Raw genomic sequence first — 25,995 nt, forward strand, 5'->3', positions numbered from 1 at the left:
GATAAGAACTCACTTTTTTGATAAGCTGTGTTTTATGTTAAATATTTCTTCTTGCAATTAATGAAATTTTGTGGAGTAAACTTGTGGTTTGGTGTCCTCAATAATCTTTTAATAACGAAAATAAATTATGTCTAAATAGACATAACATACAAAGTAAGGACTAAATGCAACACGGTGCTTTAACTTTGTTCAGCTGATTTGGAACAATTTTCTATTGTCTTTAATTGACATATGAACACTTTCCTCATGAGATGGTTAATACGAATTTAAAACTTATGTTGTGGTGCAAGGCTTGGAAGGTTTAAATATTTATCTTCAGCCTGGTGCTTGAAATTCATTAGAAAATAGTTTTTTCTAGTTCTTAGTTTGCGTTAGGAAAACAGAACAAACCACAATGCCAGTGCTGTGTTTAGAAGATACTTATGCTAAGCCTGGCTCTCCTTGGCAGCAACGTTTGGCATGTCATTGCTTGTGGATTGAGGAAGTAATTAATACAGCAGTTACTAGAAAATGTGCACCAACTGATGTAACAACTATAGCTGATAGTGTGTCCCAGAAAGTTTCTGTTTCCTGTGGATTTCTATAACGGCATCATTTTGTTAGGAAATCAATCATGCAATAATGTTAGAGTAACGCAGAATTTTATTTATACCATTTTAATAAGAGCTGTACAAAGAGAGGAAGTTATTTCACTGGTTTTTGAAGTGTGCAACTCTTTAGAGTTGCTGAAAGGCTTCTTGCCTTTTTCTCAGTTCAAATTTGAGAGGGGATTCTGAAATTAAGGCATATGGACGGATGTGCTGAATTCCAGTCTTGCAGCTTAAATTAAAATCTCTCAGGCTTTACTTTAAGCTAGGAATTTTGTGGGGGTTTTTCTCTTCAGTGAGAATCAGACAAAAGTTTGCACTCTGCTAAGTTGGGCTAACAGCCCAATTGCTTTAAAGCTGAATTATTTTTAAGTTTGTTGGTGTTTGTTTTTTTTTTTTATTTTTGAATGAGGTTTTAAAAAAAGTATTAATTGATAGTGAATGGTACCAGGCTTACAATCCTGGAAATGAAATTTCTATTTTAGGCATAGAATGTTAAAGGAATGCCTATATGTGCTTCCTGACAACTTTCTCTCAGTGTCTCTCAGTACTCACCTCATCTTGAGGAGAAGGAGCACTTAGTTCTTCAGTTCCTGTTCTCCTGAATCTTTAATAGTAGTTCTAGGAGCAATTAGTTTTCCAGCAAGTATATCAACAAGAAACCTGAGGGACAGATCCTGAGGGACAACTAAAGCAGAAGTTAGGTGCATTTATCTACAGGAGCAATCGGTGAAAACGGTTGCTACTGCTTAGGCTCCTGAGGTGCTGGAAGTGTTCAAAACGTTCCTACTGCTCTATTAGGATCAAATTCAACATTATGTATGTGTGTGTATATTAAAAACAAACAAACAAACAAACCAAAAAAAACCCAAAACCAAAGCCAAAAAAACCAAAAAAACAAACCACCAAAACTCTAGAGATGAAAGTGATGCCTTTTAATACGAAATGTAGTTGTGGCATCTTTATAACATCTTTATCTAAAATTAGATGTCCTGAGTTTAGTGTTTCTCTTTAGTCTGGGAAAAATGTGGATTTTCAAACTTACATCTGCCATCTCGACTTCCAGTGAGAGCTGTACCTCATATTGTATAAAAGTTTAAGGTACAATAAATCCTTTCTGTAAAGCTGTTAGCTGTGCCTCAAATTAAAAGCCTGTGTTCCCTTCATCATTTTATTAATTATGAAAACAGAATTGCTGAAGTAAATATGGATTTAGTTTTGCTCAGCTTAATTCTGTTTCAATGCAGCTGGCTTAATGCACTGTGAGTGGTTAGTGGTGCTTGATACTAAATCTGTTCATAGCAAGAACTTTTATAGCAAGAACCTTTGTGGGAGGAGGGCAGCATACAACTTGTTATCTCAGTATATAATTTTACATTTTAATAGCTTCCAATTTCTATACTACATTACAGTGATTCTGGACGTGGGAGCAGCCTGTTAGACAGAGCTATTGCTGATAGACGACAGCTTAATACAATTACATTACCAGATTTCAGTGATCCTGAAACAGGTAAGAACTGCATTTGAACAATAAAATAGGTTAAATGGTCTGGTCATAGCTAGATTTTGCATTGGATTTTTTGTTTTATTTTGCAAAATTAAATCATATTTTCATTGTTGTCATGTAAGTGGAAATAGACATTGTGCAATATAAGATTTTTTTTTTTTTCTTTTTTACTTATGGAGCACCTGCTGACCACATTCTCTGTAAATTATAATATCTGTAGTGTGGATCTTACTCAGCTTAGAGGTATTTGAAAGAGCTAAAAATTAGTGTGCTGAACTAGCCTGTTTGCCGAAGTCCTATACTTTTCTGTCCATTTGGTGTTTGCACGTATTATCTTTTTAAACAGTAAATCAGAAAAAAAATTGAAAACTTTTATCTCAGAAAAACTGAATATATTGTGACTAATTAAATTTCTTTAAATCTCTAATATATATAAAAATATAATTACATGGGTGGGTTGACTTAATGTAGACATAGCTTTGACAAAAAAAATTGACAAAAAAAGCAAAATTTATTACAAATCATATATACTGTGATATTTTAATACACATCAAAAATTGTGATGTACAGGTGCACTACATAAAAGCTGAGATTGTTACATGTCAGTATATGTTTACAATATGTAATTTGCCTATTTTAATATATTCAGTTATCACAATGAAAATTGATATGCCTTAAAAGTCATATAATCAAGTGAGCCATGCGTTCTGTGAAAACTGCAAAAGGAATTACCATGATGATGCTAATTCCACAAACCTTTACAGTATATTACTTGCATTCTAGATATTGAGAGTTTTCTGTTTCCTGGGTTTTGTCTCAAAACTGTAGCATGATTTTCCTGGCACCTTTCAGATGTGAATTTCTGCTTAATCAAACTTTGACACAAACAGCTTATGGGAAGATTTGCCAGCCTATGAGTTAGTATACACTGACCCATAAATTAAGACACATTGAAATGTGTAATGTATCTCTTTGTTTAATATCAGAAGTGTGCAGTAGAGAAAAATCCAGCTTAGATATTTAACTTCTGAAAGTTAAGGTTGGGTCGAATGTTCACTCAATTTTGAAATCATGTCAGTAAATAAATAGAAAGTGTTCTGTGCTTGCTATAGTGTGTTTTGATTACAAAGATCAGGTCACCTGATTTCAAAGAATTATAATATGACATGGTCTGACGTATGGTGTAATTTAGCTTGCTGCCCCTAATGTGGGATTTTCTGTCTTCTTGTATTTGTATAATTAAAATGTATAAGATAATATTATATCATTCTGTAGTGATAATTCTGTATTCTAGTCTAGCCCATTGTTTTATTTTAAAGACATAACTAGATTTTAAAGGTTTCCTATAGATACATAGATAGACATAGATACAGATGATTTCTTTCATGTCTTCAAAAAAGTGCTTGTTGGAAGAGGTGTTGTGGGACTTTTTTTGGGAGGTAGTTGTGGGCTTTTGTTTATTTTTTCCCCATGGGGACACAAAGCTCTTGATCTGCACCTTCGGGGTGTCTTATTTTATATCCGCCACACTTGAGAGCATAATGAATTGCTGCTTTCTAAAGACTGCATATTGCTCAACGCTTTTAAGAAAAGTTAAATCCTCATTTTGAACAATGAGCTTTTCAAGACACTTGCCCCAGATTCAAATGCTGCAGCCAATATCTTGGTTGGAAAACATGATCTATACATATGTTCTGATTTTTCTAGAAGTTCCAATTTGTCTTTTTTTTTTCTGAATCTCAGCTGTGTTGTTAGAGCATATCTCTACTGTTAAGGAGGACAAAAAGGGAAATTCAAAACGTGGATTCCCTTTTTGATTATTTTTCTTACAAAAGGTAATTGTGGATGATGGGTAGGTAGGAAGTCTCTCTTTTTTCAGGTTTTTTTTTTTTGAGGAGGGCTTGGTTTTTGTTTGTTAGTTTGTTTTTAATTGTTAATTTTCATAGGAAAAACCTTGTTGCAGTACCAGTACTCAAATTCTGGTAAGGACTAGAGCTTTGTTATCTACTGTATTGATACAGTAGTATACATATAAATGCTCCATATCCATGTTTTGTCCAAAATTCTTCATTGAGAAGATTATATAAATTTTTTTTTCAGAAATTAAAAGATTATGGTACTATAAAAATAAAAGAAATCAAGCTTGTCATTGTGTTTGAGTGAGAAAACTTTAAGCAGATTGTCAAAAAAACATTGCTCACAGAAGGTAGATGATAGAAACAATAGATGGTTGAGATGTTAAACCTTTATAGGCTGAAAGAGCTTCTGTGCAAATTCTGTGGATCTTCAGTATTTACAAATGCAGAAGGAATTTCACATTTAAATAAATAAATAAATATTAAAATAGGAGTATGCAGGAAAGGTATTGTGGAAAATCCTTTTAGGATAGAAATGTTCGCTCCCCTCCTCTTTATACAGTACAATGCTACCATGTGTATGCACTTACCTGTATGTATGTATACACATGAACATATGGAAATTTTCCCCTTCCTAACTTTGCTTGCCACCTATGCTGATGATCCCCTTTGCCTGTCTAGTCTGAGTTTGGCCAATCTGAGTATCAAGAAATGAGAGCTAAAATTCAAATCTGAAGTCTTATGTGCGTGCAATTTGAATTTTAAAATCCTTTTAAAAATACATCTAGCTGTAATGGGTGTAAAATATTAATTTATTTAGATATAGCAATTAAGCAGAAGTTGAAATTTGGGGTGGGGGAAGGTCTTAAAAAAACAGTTTTATATAGAGCTCTTACCAGTCCTATAATCAGAAATGATTAAATTATTCAAGTTTAAATTTGTACAACCTTTGAAGTATAAAAAGAGTGTGTTGTAGATTTCTTACAAGGCTAAATTGTTAATTCTAATGCTGTGATCAATAACTGTGGCAAATCTACTTTAAGTTTGCCTTCTATTTCAGCTGGTTTACTATGACTGGCATGCATTCATATTTGTATATATTGATGGAGGACAAAAATAGGGAGAAAAATAAAAGTTTTGATTAATCAATCACTGAAGTAAAATCTCACAGGGAGGCAGGCACATTTCATATCCAAAGACAGATATTCATATGTAAATCAATTGGGACTCAGTTGACTGTTTCGGTTAAGGTAAGTTACACTCCATCTTTTTAAAAACAGATGATTCAATTTATTGTGTGTTGGTTGCAGTCCACTGAGTTTATCATAGGAAGAAACAGTAGTAGCTGAGTTTTAGACTTTGGTCTTTATTTCCTCTTAAATATGTTTTACAAATTTGTGCATTAGAGCATAGGGGGAAAATCTTTAATTTGTTTTTTTTTAAATCTAGTTTAGTATGGAAGGAGAGTGCATATGACTAGAGGATATTTTTTTTTATGTTGCTTTCAGAAGGGGTGATATTTATTTTATGTAGAAGCCATTTCCATCTTACTGAATGGTGAAATAAATGCTTTGCATTTTTTGGCATCCATGAGTTGGATCTTTTTTTCTTTCTCGCGCCCCCCACACCCTTATCATTCTTTTTCTTTCGCTTTTTAGCCTCTGATACTTCCTCATCTTCTCTCTCAAGAACAGAATCTCCTCTCCAACTGTTTGTATCTTCTCATCTTCCACATCCTCATCCCAAACCAGATATCTTTGTCTGGCCCCATGCAGCTTCTCCATACTGTGACCAAGTTCCTGAGCCCTGTACACCTTCTCCCTGTAAATTGGCTTTATATTCCTGATGGGCATGTTAGTTTGCTGTATTTTTCTGGTAATCTTCGTAACTGATAAACCATGTTTAAACAGTTTAAGTTTCAACAGATTGTCAGTGAAATCTGACCTTTCAAATGCGCTTCATTAAATTCTGAATGGGTTTTAAGAGTTTCATCAGAATAGACTGTTTTATCGATCTCAAAAGAGGTAAAGTTACAGGCATATTTAATACTCCGTTCCCATGACTGTAACAGAAAATGATAGGTGTTTGGTGAAAGAGGTTACTGGCCAAGACTGCTTTGTAGCATTTACTGCTGTAAATTATTACAATTGCTGGCTTCTTTTGGCTAACAAGACTGTTCTTTCCACAGAATTTCCTTCTTATCTGTACACTTTTTAATGATTTCATTTCAGAAAGCCTTTAGCTAATTGCATCCAAAACCTTCTCTGAAAATTCACGTGAAGGAAATAAATGCCCAAATATCAGTGTGCATTTTCCTATTGCAGGTAGGGCATGTTGGAATGATTCAGAGGTATTAGAGCAGTGAAAATCAGCACTATGCTATTTCAAGTCAAAAGCTGTTCTTTCAATTGAAATGATACCAATTTCAACATGCTGTAAGATCAGTCCCCATGTTGTTTAAATATAAACCGTACAGTAATGCTGCCAGAGTAGTTCAGTTGGCAGGGTAAAATCAACATAGTTTTCCAGCCATTTCTTTTTAACTCCTTTTCATCTCTGTTAAATCGTCCTTCACTCATAGCTTTATGCATAGCGCTGTTTTTGTCACTGCATTTACTATCATCCAATCTTAAGAAATTAATTTTGACACCTAGCGTTTATCTGATATCATGTCAAAGATATTAATTCCTAACAAAAAGTAGAAAATAAATCTTTGAGTATCAGCAAAATTCACTTTTTAAAGTAGCTGACATGAGATGTAAAATAAAATAGCTGATGTAAGTGTTTTGAAAACACTAGCTAACTAAGCCTGTAACTGGAAATTAAGGAAAGCACTTCCTTTAAATTCCAGGAAATCTGCATCCTACGGAATTTTATCTAGTTGAAGTCTGACTTTCTTCTTGAAACATTTGGATAGCTGATTGCTGTTACAGGTTTGAGTCTCATTGAGTTGAACTTGCTCAGACCTACTGTACACACAGTAGGCATACCAGTTAGCATTAAATTACTTGTTCTTTGCAGAGCTACAAGTTTATAAGAACCCACTCAAGAATGAGGGCAAACTAAAAGAATGCAGAAGCCCAAGCACGAATTCTATTATGTAAAGCCCAAGTTTTCCATTTCCAAGCTACTGTATCCTCAGGGAAAGGAGCTTCCCTGAGGAAGCTACTATGCTACTTCATATGCATGAGAAGTAGCGGAATCATGAAAAAAGATATTGGAGTCCTTTGTATAGTGTAAATAATTAATGAAAGTTAAAGCTGTCTTTCTTTGAGTAAGTAGAGGTTTGCCTAGGTGCTTATAGTGCTATGTTAGTGTAGTTACAAGGGCTGAAAAGCTCATGTTCTTTATCTTCCTTAGTTCAATTTGTTTTCTAGTGGAAGAAACGAAAGGCGCTGTGTATTATTGACTTGACTTCCAATTTCTTTTGAACAGGAACATGATTTTAGAGGTGTAGCAAAGACTATAAAATATTTATCGTAAACAATAATCCTCTTATTTAATTTTTTTGTCTTTTGAAACCCTGTAAACTTGATTTACAGTTTGAAGATTATCAGAAATCCTCTGACTTTCTTGGAGTTCTTGGTTTATATATGTATATATATACACACATATATATAATTTTTTTTCCCTCCTTCTTAATTTGCATTTTAATTTGTGGTTTGATCTGTTCAAAGGCAATCCATCAGACGCTTACTTTCATGGTTTTTACTTCCTTTTTTCAGTTTGTAAGTAGTATTCACTGTGAAGTTCTATTAATTTCTTAAGGACTTAAATCACCTTTTCCTTTACCACAAAAGGTACATGTTTTGTCCATCATTAGTGGAAGTTTGATAGTGTGTAAAGCAAGGCTGATGCTCTTTGCCCGTTCAGTCACCCCAAGGGCTGTAATCTTACGAGATCTGAATGCACTCAACTAACACTTGCATTTAATAATTAAAGAGGCAGTATTCATTTCTAGAGGACTGCAAATAAAGATATATTAGCAAGATCTTGTATAATATAACGGGTAGCTGCCAGAATGTTGTATTAGAGAAGATGTTATGCCACTGCTGTTCCTAAGGACTATGTGGGTCCAGAATGCAACGTTGCAACTGCTGTCATGAGTCATAATAAACAGCTGCTTTCTCTTGTGGTACAAATTTTGCTTGTAGAATAAATCTCTTAAGAATACACTTTAAAATAATGAAATTATGAAAACAAGCTAAATAAGAGAGAATTATTAATATCTATCAATAAAAATAACTGCTGCTTTCACCAGTGTGTGAAATAATGTTCTCTTTCTCCAACCACTTACATTATAAAGCTGTGTGTTTAGCCTTCAATAGTAAATTATGAGATATTTGTACATTGATTACTTTACTTTTTCATAGATTCTCATGAGGTAGTACAGGAGACCAGTTTGGTGAAGGAGATATTTAAAACAGCATGTTTGACAGTGGCTAAGCATGGAAAATCTTTTTCAAAGGGCTGGAAGGATGCTCTATGAGTGATGCTGTCCACACCTGACCACTGGTATCTCCATGCATAACTTTGTACCAAAAGATAAACTAGCTTTGTAATTTGTGATTGTGAAAGGTGTCTCAGACGTTTAATGAATTTTATAGGAAAAATTGTTACTTTTGGCTAAACCTGTCAATCTATCTTACCGAATGCATCACTTCAGTGATGTATTAGTCCTGTAGAAGCTACTGCCTCTTCATATTATGCAATTGCTCTTTTCAGCATAGAGTTCTCTGTGTGTCACACCACTAATGTTCTTACTGCCAGCTTTGTGTGCATGTAAAATTGAAAGTCATGGGGTTTTTCTTCTTTTGTCCTGCATGAGCATTGCTGTTAAAGCATTTTTTTTTTATGTGAATGTTGAAACATTGAAAACATGATGAATGTAAAACTATTTAGTAATATTCTCTTTTATCTTAAAAAGAAATCCTGGTCAGTTGATATGAAGATGTTCCATGAAGAATGACAGTCCATTCTTTTACTTATTTTCAGAAGGAAAATTAGATATACATAGCTGATTTTGTTTTTCTCCAAGCCTGCATGCCAACTAAGTGCTGATAGAGTCCATGTCTTAGTTCATGTCCATTAGACTATATTGTGAAGAATTTATTGAGAAATGACCAAGGAAAGAACTGAAGAAGTCGTAACACACTTATTTACATAGGATGACTTACAAATCGTATTTAAAAGATGGGTTTCCTGTAGATTCTCGTATCATATAAGAGCCTGAAGAGAGTAAATTGAACGCTTGTTCACAGAAGTTGAACTGTAGGTGTGACTTGGAAAAGAAAGGTTTCTGGGAGATGACTTAACTCCTTTGTTAAACTGTGTTTGTAAGAGGCTGTTGGTAGGTTTTCTATTTGAGATTTAATTGAAACATTGACCTAACCATGGTTATTCCAGATACTACGTTAGTACAGTGAGTAGAAACTCTAAATTCTAGACAAATGTAATTATAAGAAACTTGAGTGGGAGTTACACCTCTTTGGTCTAGAAACATTTTCCTATGATTCAGACCTTCTGTCACACTTTACGGTGTGCAATGTGATTATGAGTCCAGATGTTAATCAATAAGTAATTTAAGTAGTGAATTGTAGATCTTGCAGACAGTCCCTGTTTCACACTTGGCCTCTTTAGCATAAACAAGCTTGAGGACTAAACTAAACAAATGAAAGTAGCCAGGATCCATTTTGGTGATATATTACTTTTCCAGACCACATGGCTGTATATTTCAAAATAAACACTCTACTGCTCGTGGTATTTTGAGGGAATTTTTTCTTGATTCTCAAGTGTGATGCTATAATAGCAGATCTAGGAGTTGTCTGGGAAGAGCAAGTATATTTGCGTGCATGAAAGATACAGTGAGATTTTAAAACAGAAATTACTGCTACTCTGAGCATTTGAAGGAAGCTACAATTGAGTGAATTGTGCCACTGAAAGTGATAATATGTTAGTGAACACAGACCAAAGAAAGGAAAAACAGATAAGGCTGGGAAAAGAAAGCAGGGCTTATGACAGTACGAACAGGGAGCCACCAAATAAGTAACTGGCTACATTGGATCTGTGGGGCATTGAGCAAACTTTAAGATCCACTCTTCACTCTCAGTTTCTCACAAAACACTATGTATTCTTACCAGTTGTAGCTGAAATTACTATACATTTTACAGTTGTAATGTGACTATAAAGATCTGAATCCAGGGACCCCTGGGTTAGAACAAGGAACAAGTAGTTCAGGTAAGTTACTTCCAATAAGAAAAGGATTGAATAAAATTTGGAGAAAGGTCAGAAAAAGCTTTTTAGTAAATGATCTTTAAATGAGTTTTAGTTGTCTGCAGAATGAAAGCTTACTAATTGTTTTTTAACAGAAGGAGGCAGAAATGAGTCAGATGACAGCTAATGGTGCCAGTGCTAAAGAAGCATTTCAGGGTTTATGGATGAGAGCTCTCAGCATGAGTGCAGTGTACCGGAAAGATGCCTTATTGGGCAGTGTCAAAAGACTACTGTTATTTTAAAAAGAAAGAAAGAAGGAAAAAACAGTAATAGCAAAGATATGAAAGAGTGAGAAAGGATACAGTGGCTGTGCTGATGAGATATGCAAGGCTGTACTGGAGACCATCCCTCCTCCTTTTGGAAACTGCATGCCCCCTGTGCTTGCTATCTCTTTTAATGGCCACTGCAAGGATGTTTTTTAAAGAAACAAAACCAAACAAAAAAGCCCAGTTCTCAATGCTTTTGTGCTGTTTCACAACATCCTGAAGTTCTCTACATTTTAAGTAAGACTGAAGCATGAAGGATTTCAAAGGCTAGGATTTCCAAACAGCCCTGCAGAAGATTACATAGAGTTTGTCTGTGTGCTGCTTAACATTGATCTTCAAACCTAAGCTCCAAGAATCCACTTATTTGGGATGTTGTTTGGAGGCAGCTTAAATTTAGTAGTTTATGTAGAATAATCTGCAGTCTGAGTTTCTGAAACAGTTAAGTTACTTGTTCCATGTTGAATTTAGTTTGTTAATATTTATGATTAATTTAGAATACTTTTTTATATCAGATGTATTAGTTTAGTGAAAGGAGGTAACTATTTTCTGGTAGTTTGATTGAAATAAGAACTTGAAGACTTTACTTTGTATGTGTGTTTTCTTCAGAGAACTAATTGCTGCAATATGTTAAGGGATATTTTTTTCCTAAACAGGAAATATAACCATTTTGCATAATAACACTTTGAAAAATTTTCTAGAAAGACTTTTTTTTTAAAGCTTTTTCTTTTTTTTCTGCCACTCAAAATAAAGTCCAGGGTTAGAGTTAATTACCGAGGAAGCGCGGGGTATCCACTCCCTTTTAACTTTAATATAAGTGGCACTGCAACTCGTGAGAATTTTATCACAGTATAGTTCTTTTTAATAGAAAAATTGATGTGCAAAAAGTTTTAATAATGTATTACCATATGTTCTTTATGGTTAAGTACTAGAGGTTTAAAATCTAACAGCACACTTTCTATATGAAATTATTTGTGGCCTGGCTCGCAACCAGTGCTGTAACAAAAAAATATAGGTTCTTTTTAATACTAAATTGAGTACTTGCTTTTCAGAATGAAAGGATTAGATTATATCCTTTGTGTCAGTGAATCACACCTTTTTACAAATTCTTTTGGAGAGATGAGGAGACTCACTCACTATTAGTCCCTGGAAGGCTAACAAGTGACAGGCTGCTGCAGTGACGTGCGTTTGCAGAAATGGATGTTAGACAAGAAAAGGATTACTGATGACTAGTGCTTATGTATGGTACCTTTGCGAGTATTTTTCTTGGAATACGCTCCACATGCTTCTTGATTAGACTTCCTTTCAGAAGTTAAGCCTTAAAGATAATGAATGTTATTTATGCAAGGGACTTTTTTTGCCACAAGGCATTTTAACTCAGCTGCCTTGTTTAGCTAAGGTTTACATTCAGTGCAGTTTAATTGTGTATTTGTGATGGGGTCTGTTGTGATCATCTTGTATATTTTAGTTCCCTTTTTTAGTCTTAAAATAGTCCTCTAATTGCACTCTATGGAAAGACATAGCAATTACTAACATCAAAGTGCATGCAGCAACCTGAAGATTACCGTGTATCTTTACCATCACAAACCCTTTTTTGGATCGTACATTGCCAATCAAGTTTAATAGAGGATATTCATAGTAGCAACTCAAAAATATGTCAGGTATAGTTACTAATGTTCAGTGTGATTTTTTTTTTTTATATAGTCTTTCAGACCAGTATAAAAGCTTTCATAACAAGTTAAATTAACCTGACATATCAAAAAACTTCTCCAAAACAGTACATGTAAATTAAATCTTGAGGAGTTTGGAGTAAAACTCCTTAAGAAAAGGGTTATGATTAAATGTTTTATGCAACATATATGGCCTTCATTCTTTCTATGATGTTAATGTTTTTTTATTACTTCTACAGGTTCGGTCCATGCCACATCAATAGCAGCTTCCAGAGTGGAGCAAGCACTGTCTGAAGTTGCTTCATCTCTGCAGAGCAGTGCCCCTAAACAAGGTCCCCTGCATCCTTGGATGACTCTGGCTCAAATATGGCTTCATGCAGGTATTGTGAAAGTAAAATTCTTTCATATTCTTACCCCTCCGCTTTCTTGCTAGCCTAAGGACTTGCAAAAATCTGTTGGTTTCATTCTGAATCTGTTACCACTTATCAGATCAAACTTTCTCCAGGTCTGTGTGTGGCACTGAAGCACGTCAAGAAATAAAAAGCACATTAGCGTTGCTCATCTGTAAGATTGTTTATGTAAGATAAGGCAGTAGTTTTAAAATGCAGCTGTTATCAGTGTGTTCATTCATATCTTCTGTAGAAGAAAGGCAACACTCCCTCCCTTACCCGTGAAGAATTTAGTTTCTGAAGTACAGTAAGTATCTTACCATATGGAAATTCAGATGCCCTAATTCCATTGATTGGAAAAAGATATTTGTAAGATTATTGCATAGAGTTCCTGCAACTAGGAAAAGCTTTATCACTGGAAATAAGTAACTCTGCATATGTGCAAAAAAAGGATAGTATTACTACTGAGCAGCGTGTCCCTTGCAGCTGTCATAATGCTCTCGCATTCAATTCTCTTCCTTCTACCTTCATTAATGTAAAAGACCTAGGATGAGTGGATTTGGTATTGTTATGCTGCTTCAAGCTTCAAGCTAAATGCACTGTCGTAAGTGGCTGTTACATGAAATTTTAACCAGAAAATTATGATCCCATGTATTTTTACACAGCTAAAAATATAAACTGTGCAGTTGTTTTTATTGGTACTTGCTTCAGAAAGGTGTAATTTAGAGATCAGTCAGAAATTATTCTGCTTTCGTCTACTCTCAGACTTGAGCATTTTTCAGTGACGTAATTTTTTTTTCTTCATATTTACATTCAAGAAAGCAGTGCTGAATTTCTTAGTGTTTTAATTTACCTATTTTGCATTAACAGTTTTGTTGTGTGAAAGTCATTACAGGGCGATGGCTCTCAGTTATTAATTGGTGTTTTAGAGGAAAAGCCCAGAAGACTGGAAAGAGCGAGAAATTATAGTGATTAATAATAGTGATCTCTTTTGAGAGTGGAAGGGCTCCTCAAAAGCAATGCAGATTAGAACAAGGTAAGGTCCACCAGGGCATAGTGTAGTCACCTGCCCTGCATTGTGGCATCATTGATTTTAAATATTTATAAACCATCACAGATGGCCATCTACAGTAACTCTTGGCACCTATAATGATAATGTTTTCTAAGCCTTCTGTGACAGCTTGTTCCACTGCTTATTTTCTGGTTTTTAATTTTTGTTAGTCATGTCTTGTTGCTGATTATCCAGTCAATGCAAGTGACTGCTACTGTTTTGCCCACAAAGGAGAGGTCTGAAAACTCTTTGCTGATTCCTTTTTAATTCACAGCTTAGTCAAGTTTGCGTACACTTTGGAGGTCTGCTGCTGCAATCTGCTGCACAGTCCACTTTCAGCTCTTAAAAATATCTGTATTGGTAGGCATAGTCTGTAGGCCATATTCTTGATTCCCAGCAGGAGGAAGCATGGGTGGGATGTAGGAGAGAGTTGGGTTGTAGAATGAACTAAAGTGTTAAAGATCCGGGGGAAGGACACAAAGTATGAAGAGGCCTCTGACTCTATGTGTACGGGGAGCAATGGAAGAAAGAAGCAAGAGATGAAAGAGAGCTTCTGTCTGCCTTCAGAGAGGGTACTGCAACCTGAAGTCTACTTCCTCTCCCATTTTGGAATGATCCTTGATACTTCAGGCTGGTGATTTGTGCTGCATTTCAGAGTGTTTAGCTATCCTGTTTTTCAGCTACTTGTGGAATCATAGAATCATAGAATGGTTAGGATTGGAAGGGACCTTCAAAGGTCATCTAGTCCAAACCCCCTGCAAGAAGCAGGGACGTCCCTGACTAGATCAGGTTGCTCAGAGCCTCATCCAGCCTGGCCTTGAACGTTTCCAGGGATGGGGCCTCCACCACCTTTCTGGGCAACCTGTTCCAGTGTTCTATAACTCGCATCGTAAAAAATTTTTTCCTAATTTCTAATCTAAATCTACCCCCCCTCTATTTTAAAACCATTACCCCTCATCCTATTGCAACAGGCCCTACTAAACAGCCTTTCCCCATCTTTCTTGTAGGCCCCCTTGAGGTACTGGAAGACCGCTATCAGGTCTCCCCGGAGCCTCCTCTTCTCCGTAAATGCCCTGCACCTTGAGAAAAACTCTTACTGTAAGAATACTCAGAATAAAGTTTTCTCCCAGAAGCACGATACAAAGCAGATATTCTGGAAAGTATCTTCATCAGTATATATGGGTTACTTGTATAGAAAACAGTGATAAAATTACTTAACGTCTTACAGCACATGTTCTTTAAATAAAAGTGAAGATTTACCATTGGGAAACTGCTTCCTTCTTGAGACTTGTGCCACATTTAACTGTTTGACTCCCTGTGTGGTTGTACAGTGTTTTACTTCTTGGGGGGGGAGGGAATCCTTAAGAAGCTTTAAATATTAAAATAAAAAAAAGAAATTGAGAATTATTCTTCCTGTTAGGTTATAGAGACATGGAAAAGTTCTGTAAGTAAGTTCTAATATATGCACAACTTCGGGGTATATACTTACCCAAACTAATATATGTAATGTGAAAAAGAAAATGCTGCTTCTTATGGATATACAGTGTCATTCCAGCTGTCTTTAGTGTAAATGAGCATGGCATTCAGTCCAAAGAAGTTGATTTTGCACACAGTAACTGGCTTTTAAATTTTTGTCTTGTATTTAGTAATGAACTGTTTCAGCCTTTCATTTTTAGGCGTTTCATTTTTTTAAGTGTGAAACAAAATTATTTTGCAATTAGTACATTCCCCAGTAACTCACTATTACAAACCAGACTCATCCCTAAATGATCCATGGCTGTGATGCTCCTTTGAGAAATACATCAAGACTGAACTCAATATTGCTATGCAGCTTGACTGGAGAATAGATTGATTTTTCAATAAAATGCACGTGTAAGCGTTGGAAGGGTTTGAGCTGGAAGGTATTCTTGGCATTCTCTAGGTGGAGACACTGAGAAGAGCGCATCAGACTTGGCACCTGGTTTCTCTTCAAACTGCTGCTCCTCTCTGAGGTTTTCCTACAAAGCCTGCTAGCACTTGTCAGTTTTCCACAACTGATTTATTTGAATTTGGCATGTTGGTTTTTAACATTTTTACTCAGTTTGAAGTCATTATCTCAGAATGAACAGCTCTCCTTCAGTTGCAGAAATTTTTTGAATAAACTTTCACACTTAACACCAGGCCACAAGTTCAACTTTCTATTCATTCTTTCATAGTTTTTCAAAAAGCCCACTGTCTGTTTTGTTGGGGTAACATAACTTCTGGTAGAGAAAAGGAGAAGCTATTTTAAAAATAACTCTATAATAACTTTAAAGATAATGGAATTGTTTTATTTAAATGTAATACCTTTAGGAAGACCTGTTAATAACTGTCAAGTTTCTCTGCTGCAGTTTGTAAGCAGGACAGCAAGATTTAGCATCTCTTACACTAACGTAAGACTAATTTAAAAGCAGTATTTTAGCCTCTATTGGCTAGTGTTAAAAACCATTGCTACCATACTTGTTCCCCTCAAGGAATACAGAATTTCAACGGCAGTCTATTAAATTAGCCAATCTCTGCTTATTTTTCAGTTTAGAATTATTGTGGTAGCAGATAATCACCTACTTAAGTAATTTTTAGTTTCTACATATTATTTGCTAATAATTGTAGCTTTTACTTAGTACCTTTTACAGTCTGTGTAAATTCTATTTTTCCTAACTATCTTTTCACTGAGCAACTTGGGAGTGTGTATTGAAAAGTATGTTTCAAGTCTGATCACGCTGGAGAATAGACAATAAAAGCAGGAGAGCTCAAATGGTTAGCATTTAAATAATGTATTGTATTTTATACTCACTAAAATCTTGTTTCTCACATAGTAATATTGACCATGTAGCTTTCAGAAAAGCAGTCAAGAATTAAATACCCAAAGCTTTTCCCAAATATTTTCAGGTTTTATTTAAAAAAAAACCCTCTCAGTACAATTCACATCTTATGCTAGTGTGTCCAGCTCTCAAATTATGGCTACAAATTGCCCTTTGGATTCTACCAACAGTTAGTAAAAGTAAAATTCTAGTAAAAAAATAATTTCTCCCACATTTAGATATTTATTTCAAATTTTTATCCCTTCATTATCTTCTAGGTTTGCTATTCTTTAGTTATACAGACTATCTCTGACTAGGTAGGGTGGTTCTTTTAGGGTTAGGGGGAAAAAAAAAGTTGCTGGATCTGCAATTTCACATTAGCTCTTCATGTGGATGAGACATTTTTCCATCAAAAAGCATTTCATTAGTACAAGTAGAAGGAGACTGCAGAATGTGTTCTGTGAAATCACTAAGTCAACTGAGGAGCAAAATAGTTCTCTTCTCATAAAAAAAAAGGCCTGTTCTGCCATCGATAGGAGGAAGAAAATAATTTACTCCAGCAACCCAGCAAAAATCAGTTAAAAAAAATAGAAAATGAGTAGGACCTTTAAACTGTGTCTACTCACCAACTGCTACTGAAAGTCCAGTTTTTGTTAGTCATTGCTATAAATTGATTTTGATGAAAATAATTATGAATATTCATCGCAGATATCACCTGTAAGTTGAGGTTTATACACTCTGCTATACTGAAGTTGACTAGTTAGGGATACTATTAAGTCTGTTTAATGCAATTATCTCTGATAAAAGCTCCTTTAAAGGCACTCAAACATCAATCCCATTCAGAATTTTAGGCATAATCCCAAATCCACTACTGCAGTGTGAGATCCCGATCGGAGAGCCTTTAAACCTAGATGGGTGGCCTGTACTGTACAGTGAGAAGCATGTCTTGAACATAGATCACTTTACTGTTTTGATGGAGCATTTTGATTTAAACCTTAATCTAGAAGACTAATGTACAATGTGATACAATAGAATGCAGTTAAACAATTACTTTGAAGCTCAATTTTTCTAGGGTTTATACCAACATAAAATAAATAGATAACCCAACTCGGAACCTTTAATATCTTTTTCTTCCATTTAGTATCTCTCTGTTCCCTTCTTTTCCCACTTTTTCAGGAAGAGATTAAGATAGTCAAGCAGGCTAGTGAAGTAGCAGTGTCGAAGAGTGTCATAAGAGCTACTGAAGGCAAATACTTCTTCTGTTGTTAGTTCTTAATCACGTACTGAATTAACCCTTTTTTCCCCTATAGTCAGTCTGATTTAGGCAAGTGTGTGTCAGGCTACTCAACTGCTTTCATCAGGAGTGATTTATGTGAAATTAAATATAGCTTTTTTTTTTTTTTTTTTTTAAAAGCTACGAAGTTAAATATTCTTAGCTTCTTAAGGATATCTTAGACAAAATGCTTGGAAATACGAACAAATTTTGTCAAATCTGAATGCTGATTAAGCATTTCAGATGTTCTCCTATCTTAACTAGGAAACTTTTCATATCAAATAACATTATATTTCTTTTAAAGTGCTCTGAAACTTAGAACCAGGCTTGCCATTTAGTGATTGGTAGCTGGAGCAATTGCTACTGCTTCCTTAACAGCTGGCATGTAAAATTCAGAAAACCTCATAATTAGTTGTGTTCCCTTATCTACTCTCTGTGTGCTGTTTTGTGTTGGGTTTTCTATTCTTAAACACTACTGGAATACTGGCATGCTCACATCTTAAAAATAAAACTAAAATGAAAAAATCTCAGACTTTAGTTTAAAATAACAAACTATAAAGAGTTTTCTGGCGTTTAAAACAGCCATTTAGAGGTTCACACTCCTATTACATTTAGAAAAACAACTTTCCTAAAAAAAAAAATCATTATCAAAATCATTAGTTTAAAATAATTTATGTAATCATTTCTCTTAAGCTGCAAAGTTTGTTGAGGAAAATAGCCTTTGCATAGAATAAAACTATTTACAAATACAGCACATGTGACACCATCTGGCCATGGTATGATGAATCAAGAATCATTCATTGCTCCTCACATTCCTTCCACAGCTGAAGTCTACATAGGAATTGGGAAGCCTGCTGAGGCCACAGCGTGTACCCAGGAAGCAGCGAATCTCTTTCCGATGTCACACTATGTTCTCTACATGAGAGGTCAGGTAGCTGAACTTCGTGGAAATATCGATGAAGCCAAACGCTGGTATGAAGAGGCCTTATCTATTAGTCCTACCCACGTGAAAAGCATGCAGAGGCTGGTAAGTCTTGAGTCCACGTTCGTAGTGCTTTTGTCTTAACTTACTATGTTGTATTGTGAAATCTTAACTTGATGTGGGTAACCCATAGCTTATGAGTTTTGGATCTATATTCTTATAAGCAAAATAGCTTTGGAAACAGTCTTTTTGTGGCTTTTAATTCTCTCTTCTGTGTGTGTTGGGACATAAAAAGGATCTGCAGGCAATAAGACTATTTCAGTCCTTACAGAGACTTCAGAAAAAGAAGTTGTTTGCATCTGTCTAATATTCAGTGCTGTTGGGAAATAAAGGTGGCTCATGGTATGAGAAGAGTTGGATACTGTAGTCTAGAGGAAAGACCAGTCATTCTGCTATCTAATTCAAAACTAAAAGTTGAATTCTCCATGTTGATTTATTACCTTCATGCTATGTGACTTCTTGGATTTTTGAAAGGTAGAGAATCATTCTTGCTCTCAAAGGAATGTGTAGCTTTAAGTACAAAGATGCCTTCCCCAGTATAAATGTGTAAGTTTATATACTTCATATATACATACATGTATATATTCTGTACTTGCTATGTTAGCAAAGTTATTTTCTTTTTTTAATCCAGTTTTCTTCCAGATAGAGCAGACTAGAACAGCTACAGTCAGCTTCTTACCCAATTTTTTTGTTCAGAAGTAGAAGCTGGTTTCTCCCTAGATGTTTGTGAATTATTCAGAGAAATGTCCCGCGCATCCCTGAGAGAAACATATGAGACAAAAGATCACATAGGAAGGCAGCACAGGAAGAGTTTTTTGTTTCACCTTTTCAGCGTTTCAAGATATTTGAGCCTACTGACAAATGCCAAAAGCTTCCTTTTTCTGAAGAAGCAGGCAGTCGACCTAAAGCAGTGAGACTCAGTGAAAATGAAAGCTTATGTTTTTCTGCCCCTCCTCTGAATCCACCTTTGAATAAATAGTCCCTAAACACACAATGCTCTTCAGAATGACTGAGAAATTAGCTGCCTTCAGAGGCATGTGAGATGAAAAATGCTGTGCTTCCACTCCAAGCTCCCTTTTTATGAGCTTTTCAGTTTGCGTGCCATCTGGAGGATAACTCTTAATTTCATTGGATTGACCAGTCCTGTTTAAGCATTCTTATAATTTAAAATTTTATTTTTAAAATCTTTCTTTATTACTGTAGACCTTTTCTGTACTAAGGTGTTGTTCTGAATAGATACTGAGAGATTTATGCTGCTTAAATACGAATATTAAAAATACTTGTCTATCTAATTCCATATGAGGAAAAAGTACAAGATTCTATATCCTTCTTGGTCTTTTGACTATTGCAAAAAGTATTTTGAGGAGGAAGTTTGTAGTGTTTACTCTTACTTATGTGTATAGATGAATACCTGTGCATCTCAACACTTTGTTGTGTATATTTACGTATTTATAATAAAGAGATATGATCTCAGTGGCAGGGGAGTTATAGCAACAGCGCTATGGAGGTACCAGCCTCTATAACAACAGCTGAAACATTAACTTGTAATATTTGTATCCACAATTCTAGGCTGACAATCAGATTATCAACCAAGGTTCTGTGAAAAAAAATACCTTATTTTTGGTGATTAATTTGATATTTAAAAATTATTTGATATGGCTTGCTAGCAATACTTAGAAAGCAATATGAAATGCTACTGTTTTGACATAACATTTACCTTAGAGCTTAGATTTTTTTAATAAACTTTGGTGAATATTTTTTTTTGGGCAAATACCAAGTATCATAACTTTATGTATAAAAAAATTTATGTACAACAAAAAGGAAATAAGATTTAAGGATGGCACAAATTCTAGCATGTAGCATACATATCCAGCACTGCGTCTCCAAGTAAAATTACTTGAAATAGTTGAACCTGAAATCAGTTTTGAAGGATTTTTTTTCTTTGAGTTAGAATTTTAGAAGGAATGATATCTGACAGTAAAATTTCCTGATGCTAGTGATTTAGAAATCTGGATCTTTGATTTGACATATTATCTGTAGTTATCCAGAGAAGAATAAAAACTAAATAAAAAGGATTTTTTTTTAATATTTGTGTGAACATAATGGCTTATTGGGAATTGGCAAGATTTCTCCTTTTATAATCCATCCTTTTCATGATGATACAGCACTCTGATAAGACGGATGAAAGATTAAACTTTGAAGCTTTACTATTTTTCAGTACAACTTTTTGGCCATAACTCTTAAAGTACTTATTCCTGAATACGATCTACTGTTTCTACACAGAAACAATCTTATTAATCTAAATTACTGAAGAAATGTGTGAAGAATGACTAGAAAGTTTAGTCTTGTGGCTTGAGAACTGATGTACTTCCTCCTGTAAGCTGCAGCACATTCTGTGCTTTGGAGTTCCTCCTGCACAAAGACTCTTGCATTTGTCTCAAGTGCAGACTCTGTGCTCTGTTAAGGTGATCATGAACACATGCTCTTTGCAGAAGTCTAATGTATTATCTGACTGCTGTTACCCTTGTATTGGCTGGTATGATCAGTTAAAAGCCTGTGTTTGTCTAAAGTAACAATTTTCTACAGAAACATAGAATCATGGAATACTTAGGGTTGGAAGGGACCTTTAAAGGTCATCTAGTCCAACCCCCCTGCAAGGAGCAAGGACATCTCCAACCAGATCATGTTGGTCCAATGTGGCCTTGAATATTAATTATGCTACTGTCTCTAAGGTCTTCACTAATTTACTTTTTTATTAAAGATCTACTGAAATGAAAAAACAGGACTTGGTGAGGCAAAGGTGTGGAAATTGAAGCAGTTAAGAGTGATGGAAGAGATCTGTTCATCAAGAAAATTATAATGATAAATGGGAGGCTTTAGAGGGAGAGATTAACTCTTGCTGTATTTACCTCAGTGCCTAAGACAGCGTGATACCACATGGTGGGGGCTTGGTCAACAGATAAATGACGATTTGTTTAGCTGTATTCTGTATTCTGTTTGATTAAACTTATTGGGAAATGGGACTGGTTGTGTTCTACTGTTCCATTACCCAAGATGTGAGATATTCTGACAGAGACCTGGCTGCAGAGGCAGTGTGTTTGTGTTCATGTTCACTGCTATTTCAGTCCCTGCTAAAATGTTGGTGTTTTTATTAATTAAATCGACTGAACAACAAAAATAGTTCTTTCAGAGAGAAATGATGTTAAAATTCTCTTTAGTTGCTTGTGAAACTAAATTATTCCTCATACAGTTCATGTTTAAATCCAGATATTCATTCACTGTATTCTGTTAAGCAAATCTCATTTTAAGATCTGCTTCATTCTCAGGTGCTGCTTTTTACTGTTTGTCGCTAGCTGAAATTTTCTCCAAGCCAGGGATTATACCAACTTGTATTTGGCTAGCTCGCAAGATGTCAAGAGTGAAGCAGTAACATGTCAGTATCAATTAAGTGCACTTCACAGAGTGCAGCAGCAACGCTTTTGAACAAATGCCGTGTCCCTTCTTGGTTTTAAGTGTTGTACGGTGCACTCAGGGAAAACAATGCCAAGTTATGTTGTAAAGGTTTGAAGTACTTCAGTTGGTATTCTGTATTTCAAATCACCTTTTGTCACACTCAATGAAATTTAAAATTTTCTTTAATTACTAAATTGAAAAATGATAATTTGCACTTTGATTGTTTCGTATACTTGGTTGTCACCTGCCTGATTTCGGCCAGAATGGATTTACTTGAACAACTTTCTCCATTCTCCCTACCATTTATCATCACCTCCAGATTTCTGCATTATTGCTGCCTTCCTTCTTTTGTCATTGTTTTCCTCCCCTGTGAAAAAAGACTAAACAGTCTTTTATCTCCTGCCCTCAGAGTGCTGTTGCGGAAAGTAGCCCTTACTGCTGACGTCTGAAAAGTCCTGAAATGGGCCGTCATTCAGTAATGCCTGAAATGGCAGTGAATATTTCAACCCATTGTCCAGGAAACAAATCTTTGTATTCTTTCTCAGGCTGAAAATTTCTTAGCTAAATGTAGCTTTGACATGAAATAGTTTTTCCAGCATCTGTGTGTCATTTTAATCCTAGAAGACTCTAGTATTTTTTGAATATTAAGTAATTCATCATAGCACTTGCCAGTTAATCCTATTAGTAGCTTAACTTCTAAGAGTAGAAAACTAAAACACAAAGGGAGAAATTACTTATCCAAAATTACTCATGTAGAAATTAGTTTTCAAAAAGCATTATCCTAAAGAATTACATTCCCTACTCCACGCTGTTGGATATCTGTTAAAGTTTCCTTTAATTATGCAGAACTAAGATCTCATAAGGCTTAGATTAACTGTGTGCGCTTTACCTCTCACTTATGTTGTTATTTATTTCTAACTACATTGATTTCTTACTATTTTTTTTTCAACCTAAAACCACATTGCCAGAAAGAAGCCTGGCAGTATGTATGGGTAGTGTATACTTATGAGCCTGTCAAGGATGTTGAGCTGACTGAAAGAAAGGAAAAGCAGAGAAGGCTTTAGAAACACAAGTTCAGACACTGTTTTGAAGGGGTCAGGGGGGTTAAAGAAGAGAGAGGCTAATACAGTCACCCAAACTAACTTTTTGCGTTCAGTGAGGCAGTATTCCTTAGTATTTATTCTTCTTTTCATAACAAGGACCTCATCTGGGGAACATTTACTAACTAACTCGTTTGATTTTCATTGTCAAGCCACTATACTGTAGAAATTGTTGGTTTAGACCACATAGGCTTGTCCTAAGCACATTGTGCTGGATCTTGTGAGTGGTTTGTATTGTAACTGATTACCGTAGAGCTAAATGCTAATGCCAAATCTCAGTGCTCGTTTGACTCACTCTGTAAGTGCATCCTTATGCACATCGTGGTTAAAGAAGAATGGAGAAATACCGGGAATTGGTTTTGTTAGATTTGTTAGTAAAATACTGTGGCTTTGTCCTTCAGAAACTTCAAGGTTATTTCATAGAAAGTAGAGAAAGCAAAACATATATTCAGCCAAAACCTCACTGCTCATTACAGAAAGCTTTTTACTGTGATTTGACCACTGTCACATCTAAATGTTTCAAGTAGTCGCATTCTGCACTCGGAGAAAACAATGGCAGTTCTACTTGTGTTTTAACCTGGAACACACTCATTGAGTTCAAGAGACTCAAGGACCATTTCAGTACACTTTAAATTCTTCACCTGCCATGTGGCACTCACAGGCGATATTATTTTCTGCCTTGAAAATATTATTTCCAATTTTAGTCTTACAACAGAAAACCATCAGTGCTTAGTGCAATAAAAAGTATATAACATCAGCTTGCATGTGTGAATCAAGGTGACTAATCAAGAAAGTTTGTTTTTTCCCTGTTTGTTTGAGTTATCTTATTTTATTTTTAGTATTATTGAGCTCAGGTACATCAGTTAACCATTTCATACTGTTTCATATCTTAAAGATTACCATTGGAGGAATATCATTAGACTTTCTAAATTCCTGGATGCTTTATACAAGTTTGAGTACTCTTTCAAAGCAGATCTATTGTTGTTCAGTATTTGACAATAATAATTGCTACAAATTTGATTTTAAACTAGAATTTAGTTGCTCTTTTGGAAACAGAAAGTGACTATGGGAATTTACTGCACTAATTTTGTTTATAACTTGAAGCAATGAGCTCCCATTTACTCAGGTAGGACAGATTGTGCTGATTCCCTGAGAACTGTTGTTCTGAAAGTGGCATTTTGGGGCTGATGAAACATAGGTCATGTTTCAGAAAATACTTTCATTTCACATTACCCTGTATTTGCTCCAAATGGCTTAAAACAGCTGTAGCACAAGTAGGTCTTGCAACAAGAAAATACTTCCACTCTTGGATGCTTTTCACCAGCTGAGAGTGGGCTCTGTAAGGACTCTTCAGCAGGTTCCAACTTGTCTGTGCTGTTCTCAACTGACAGCCGTTACAAGAAGAATACTACAACTGGGCTAAATTAGTTGTCTGGTTTAGACCATATGTGAATATCTGAAGATGCAAAGGTAATCTGATTTTGTGCAGCATGTACTGTTGTTGCTCTGAACAGAACTGAAGATGGAGGTTCTAAGCTATTGGGGTGTAATATTTATTAGGAATCTAGTAGCAATGGTTAAGGCAGCTTTCTGTAACGTTTTTTTAACAGTTTTTTAGATCTATTTTTAAAATTAACTTTCCTGAGATTTCTATTTGAAACAGAGTTTCTGGCTGAATTGAAAAGTGGTCTTTTTCTTTTTCTGGGATTTTTACCTGGTATACTCAGCTTTAACTTTCTGTTTTCATCTGTTTTTGTCTTATCTGTATGATAGAATTTTCCACAGTTTATCAACTCAAGCTTAGCTTGCCAGAAACCATTTTGTCACTTCTATTTGTTCCCATTTTAAAAAATGGAAAATTAATCAGTGGTGGATACTGGCAGAAGGAAGGGATGCTTTGGCTAGAGTTACTCCCCTTTATTTGGCAGGTCAAATCATTCCAGTGTTTTTATTATATTGTGTAGAACTGATGAAATTCCACCCATCAGATAATTCATCACAATTTGCTGTTGCAGCAGGTCAGTCTACACTGTGCAGTATTACTCCAAAGTTGCTTCTCTTTGCTTGGAAGATCTTAAGAATCTTTGTTTTCAGTTTTCAGAAACAAGTAGTGTTCATCTCAAGCTTTGATTCATGTTTACAGGATAAAGTTTTTGAACGGGGTTCTATTATCAAAACTGAGCTATTATCAATTTGTTTCACATACAGCAAGTACAGATTAAATATCATAATTTGGTAGGTAGCAACCAAGTATCATTTCAAGTTCAAAGAATAAAATCAAAAGATCACAATGGTCCAGTCTGCATCAGGGCTTTGGTTTTGCTAGACATCATAACAAAGCATCTGAGGAGAGATTCCCTGCCCTACACTGTCCGTTTCAAGTAACTGACAGGCAAAGAGCATGGAACAAGAGTACAATCACATACTGTTTGTGTAATGGTAACAGCATTTCAGATACATGTGTAAGATACATCCACTTGCCCAGACAAGTTGTGGAGTCTCGTATCCTTGGAGATATTAAAAATCTGAAAGGACACAGCCCTTGGCAACCCACTGTAGGTGACTCTACTTCAAGTTTGGATGTAGACAATCTCCAGAGGTCCCTTCCTACCTCAGTCATCCTGTAATTCTAGGAACATATGCCGGATAAGTGTTGTAGATACAGATCATGATCTTTGTTAGACAACATGAAGGGAACAGTTGCTTGTGGACAAAATCTTGTTACAATCTTCTGATTAAGCAAGACTTTCCTTATTCTTGCCAGCGGTAAAA

At 35.3% G+C, this 25,995-nt stretch overlaps 1 protein-coding gene across 4 annotated transcripts in view; it reads left to right on the forward strand.

Moving 5' to 3' along the window:
• The window catches only part of TTC7B (tetratricopeptide repeat domain 7B), a 159,457-nt gene that overhangs the window by 108,422 nt on the left and 25,040 nt on the right, over positions 1–25,995 (forward strand). Inside the window, exons 17-21 of one of the 4 annotated variants that reach the window (XM_086748707.1) lie at positions 2,000–2,097; positions 5,609–5,773; positions 7,628–7,678; positions 12,396–12,536; positions 18,513–18,715. In XM_086748707.1, the coding sequence (XP_086604833.1) occupies positions 2,000–2,097; positions 5,609–5,773; positions 7,628–7,678; positions 12,396–12,536; positions 18,513–18,715 (658 nt within the window). The remainder of the gene's footprint in view (positions 1–1,999; positions 2,098–5,608; positions 5,774–7,627; positions 7,679–12,395; positions 12,537–18,512; positions 18,716–25,995) is intronic. The other 3 variants (XM_086748704.1, XM_086748705.1, XM_086748706.1) reach the window with 3 other exon arrangements.

This window comes from Chlamydotis macqueenii, chromosome 5 (assembly GCF_036417535.1).
Source record: "Chlamydotis macqueenii isolate bChlMac1 chromosome 5, bChlMac1.mat, whole genome shotgun sequence".
In the NCBI taxonomy this organism is placed as follows: domain Eukaryota; kingdom Metazoa; phylum Chordata; class Aves; order Otidiformes; family Otididae; genus Chlamydotis; species Chlamydotis macqueenii.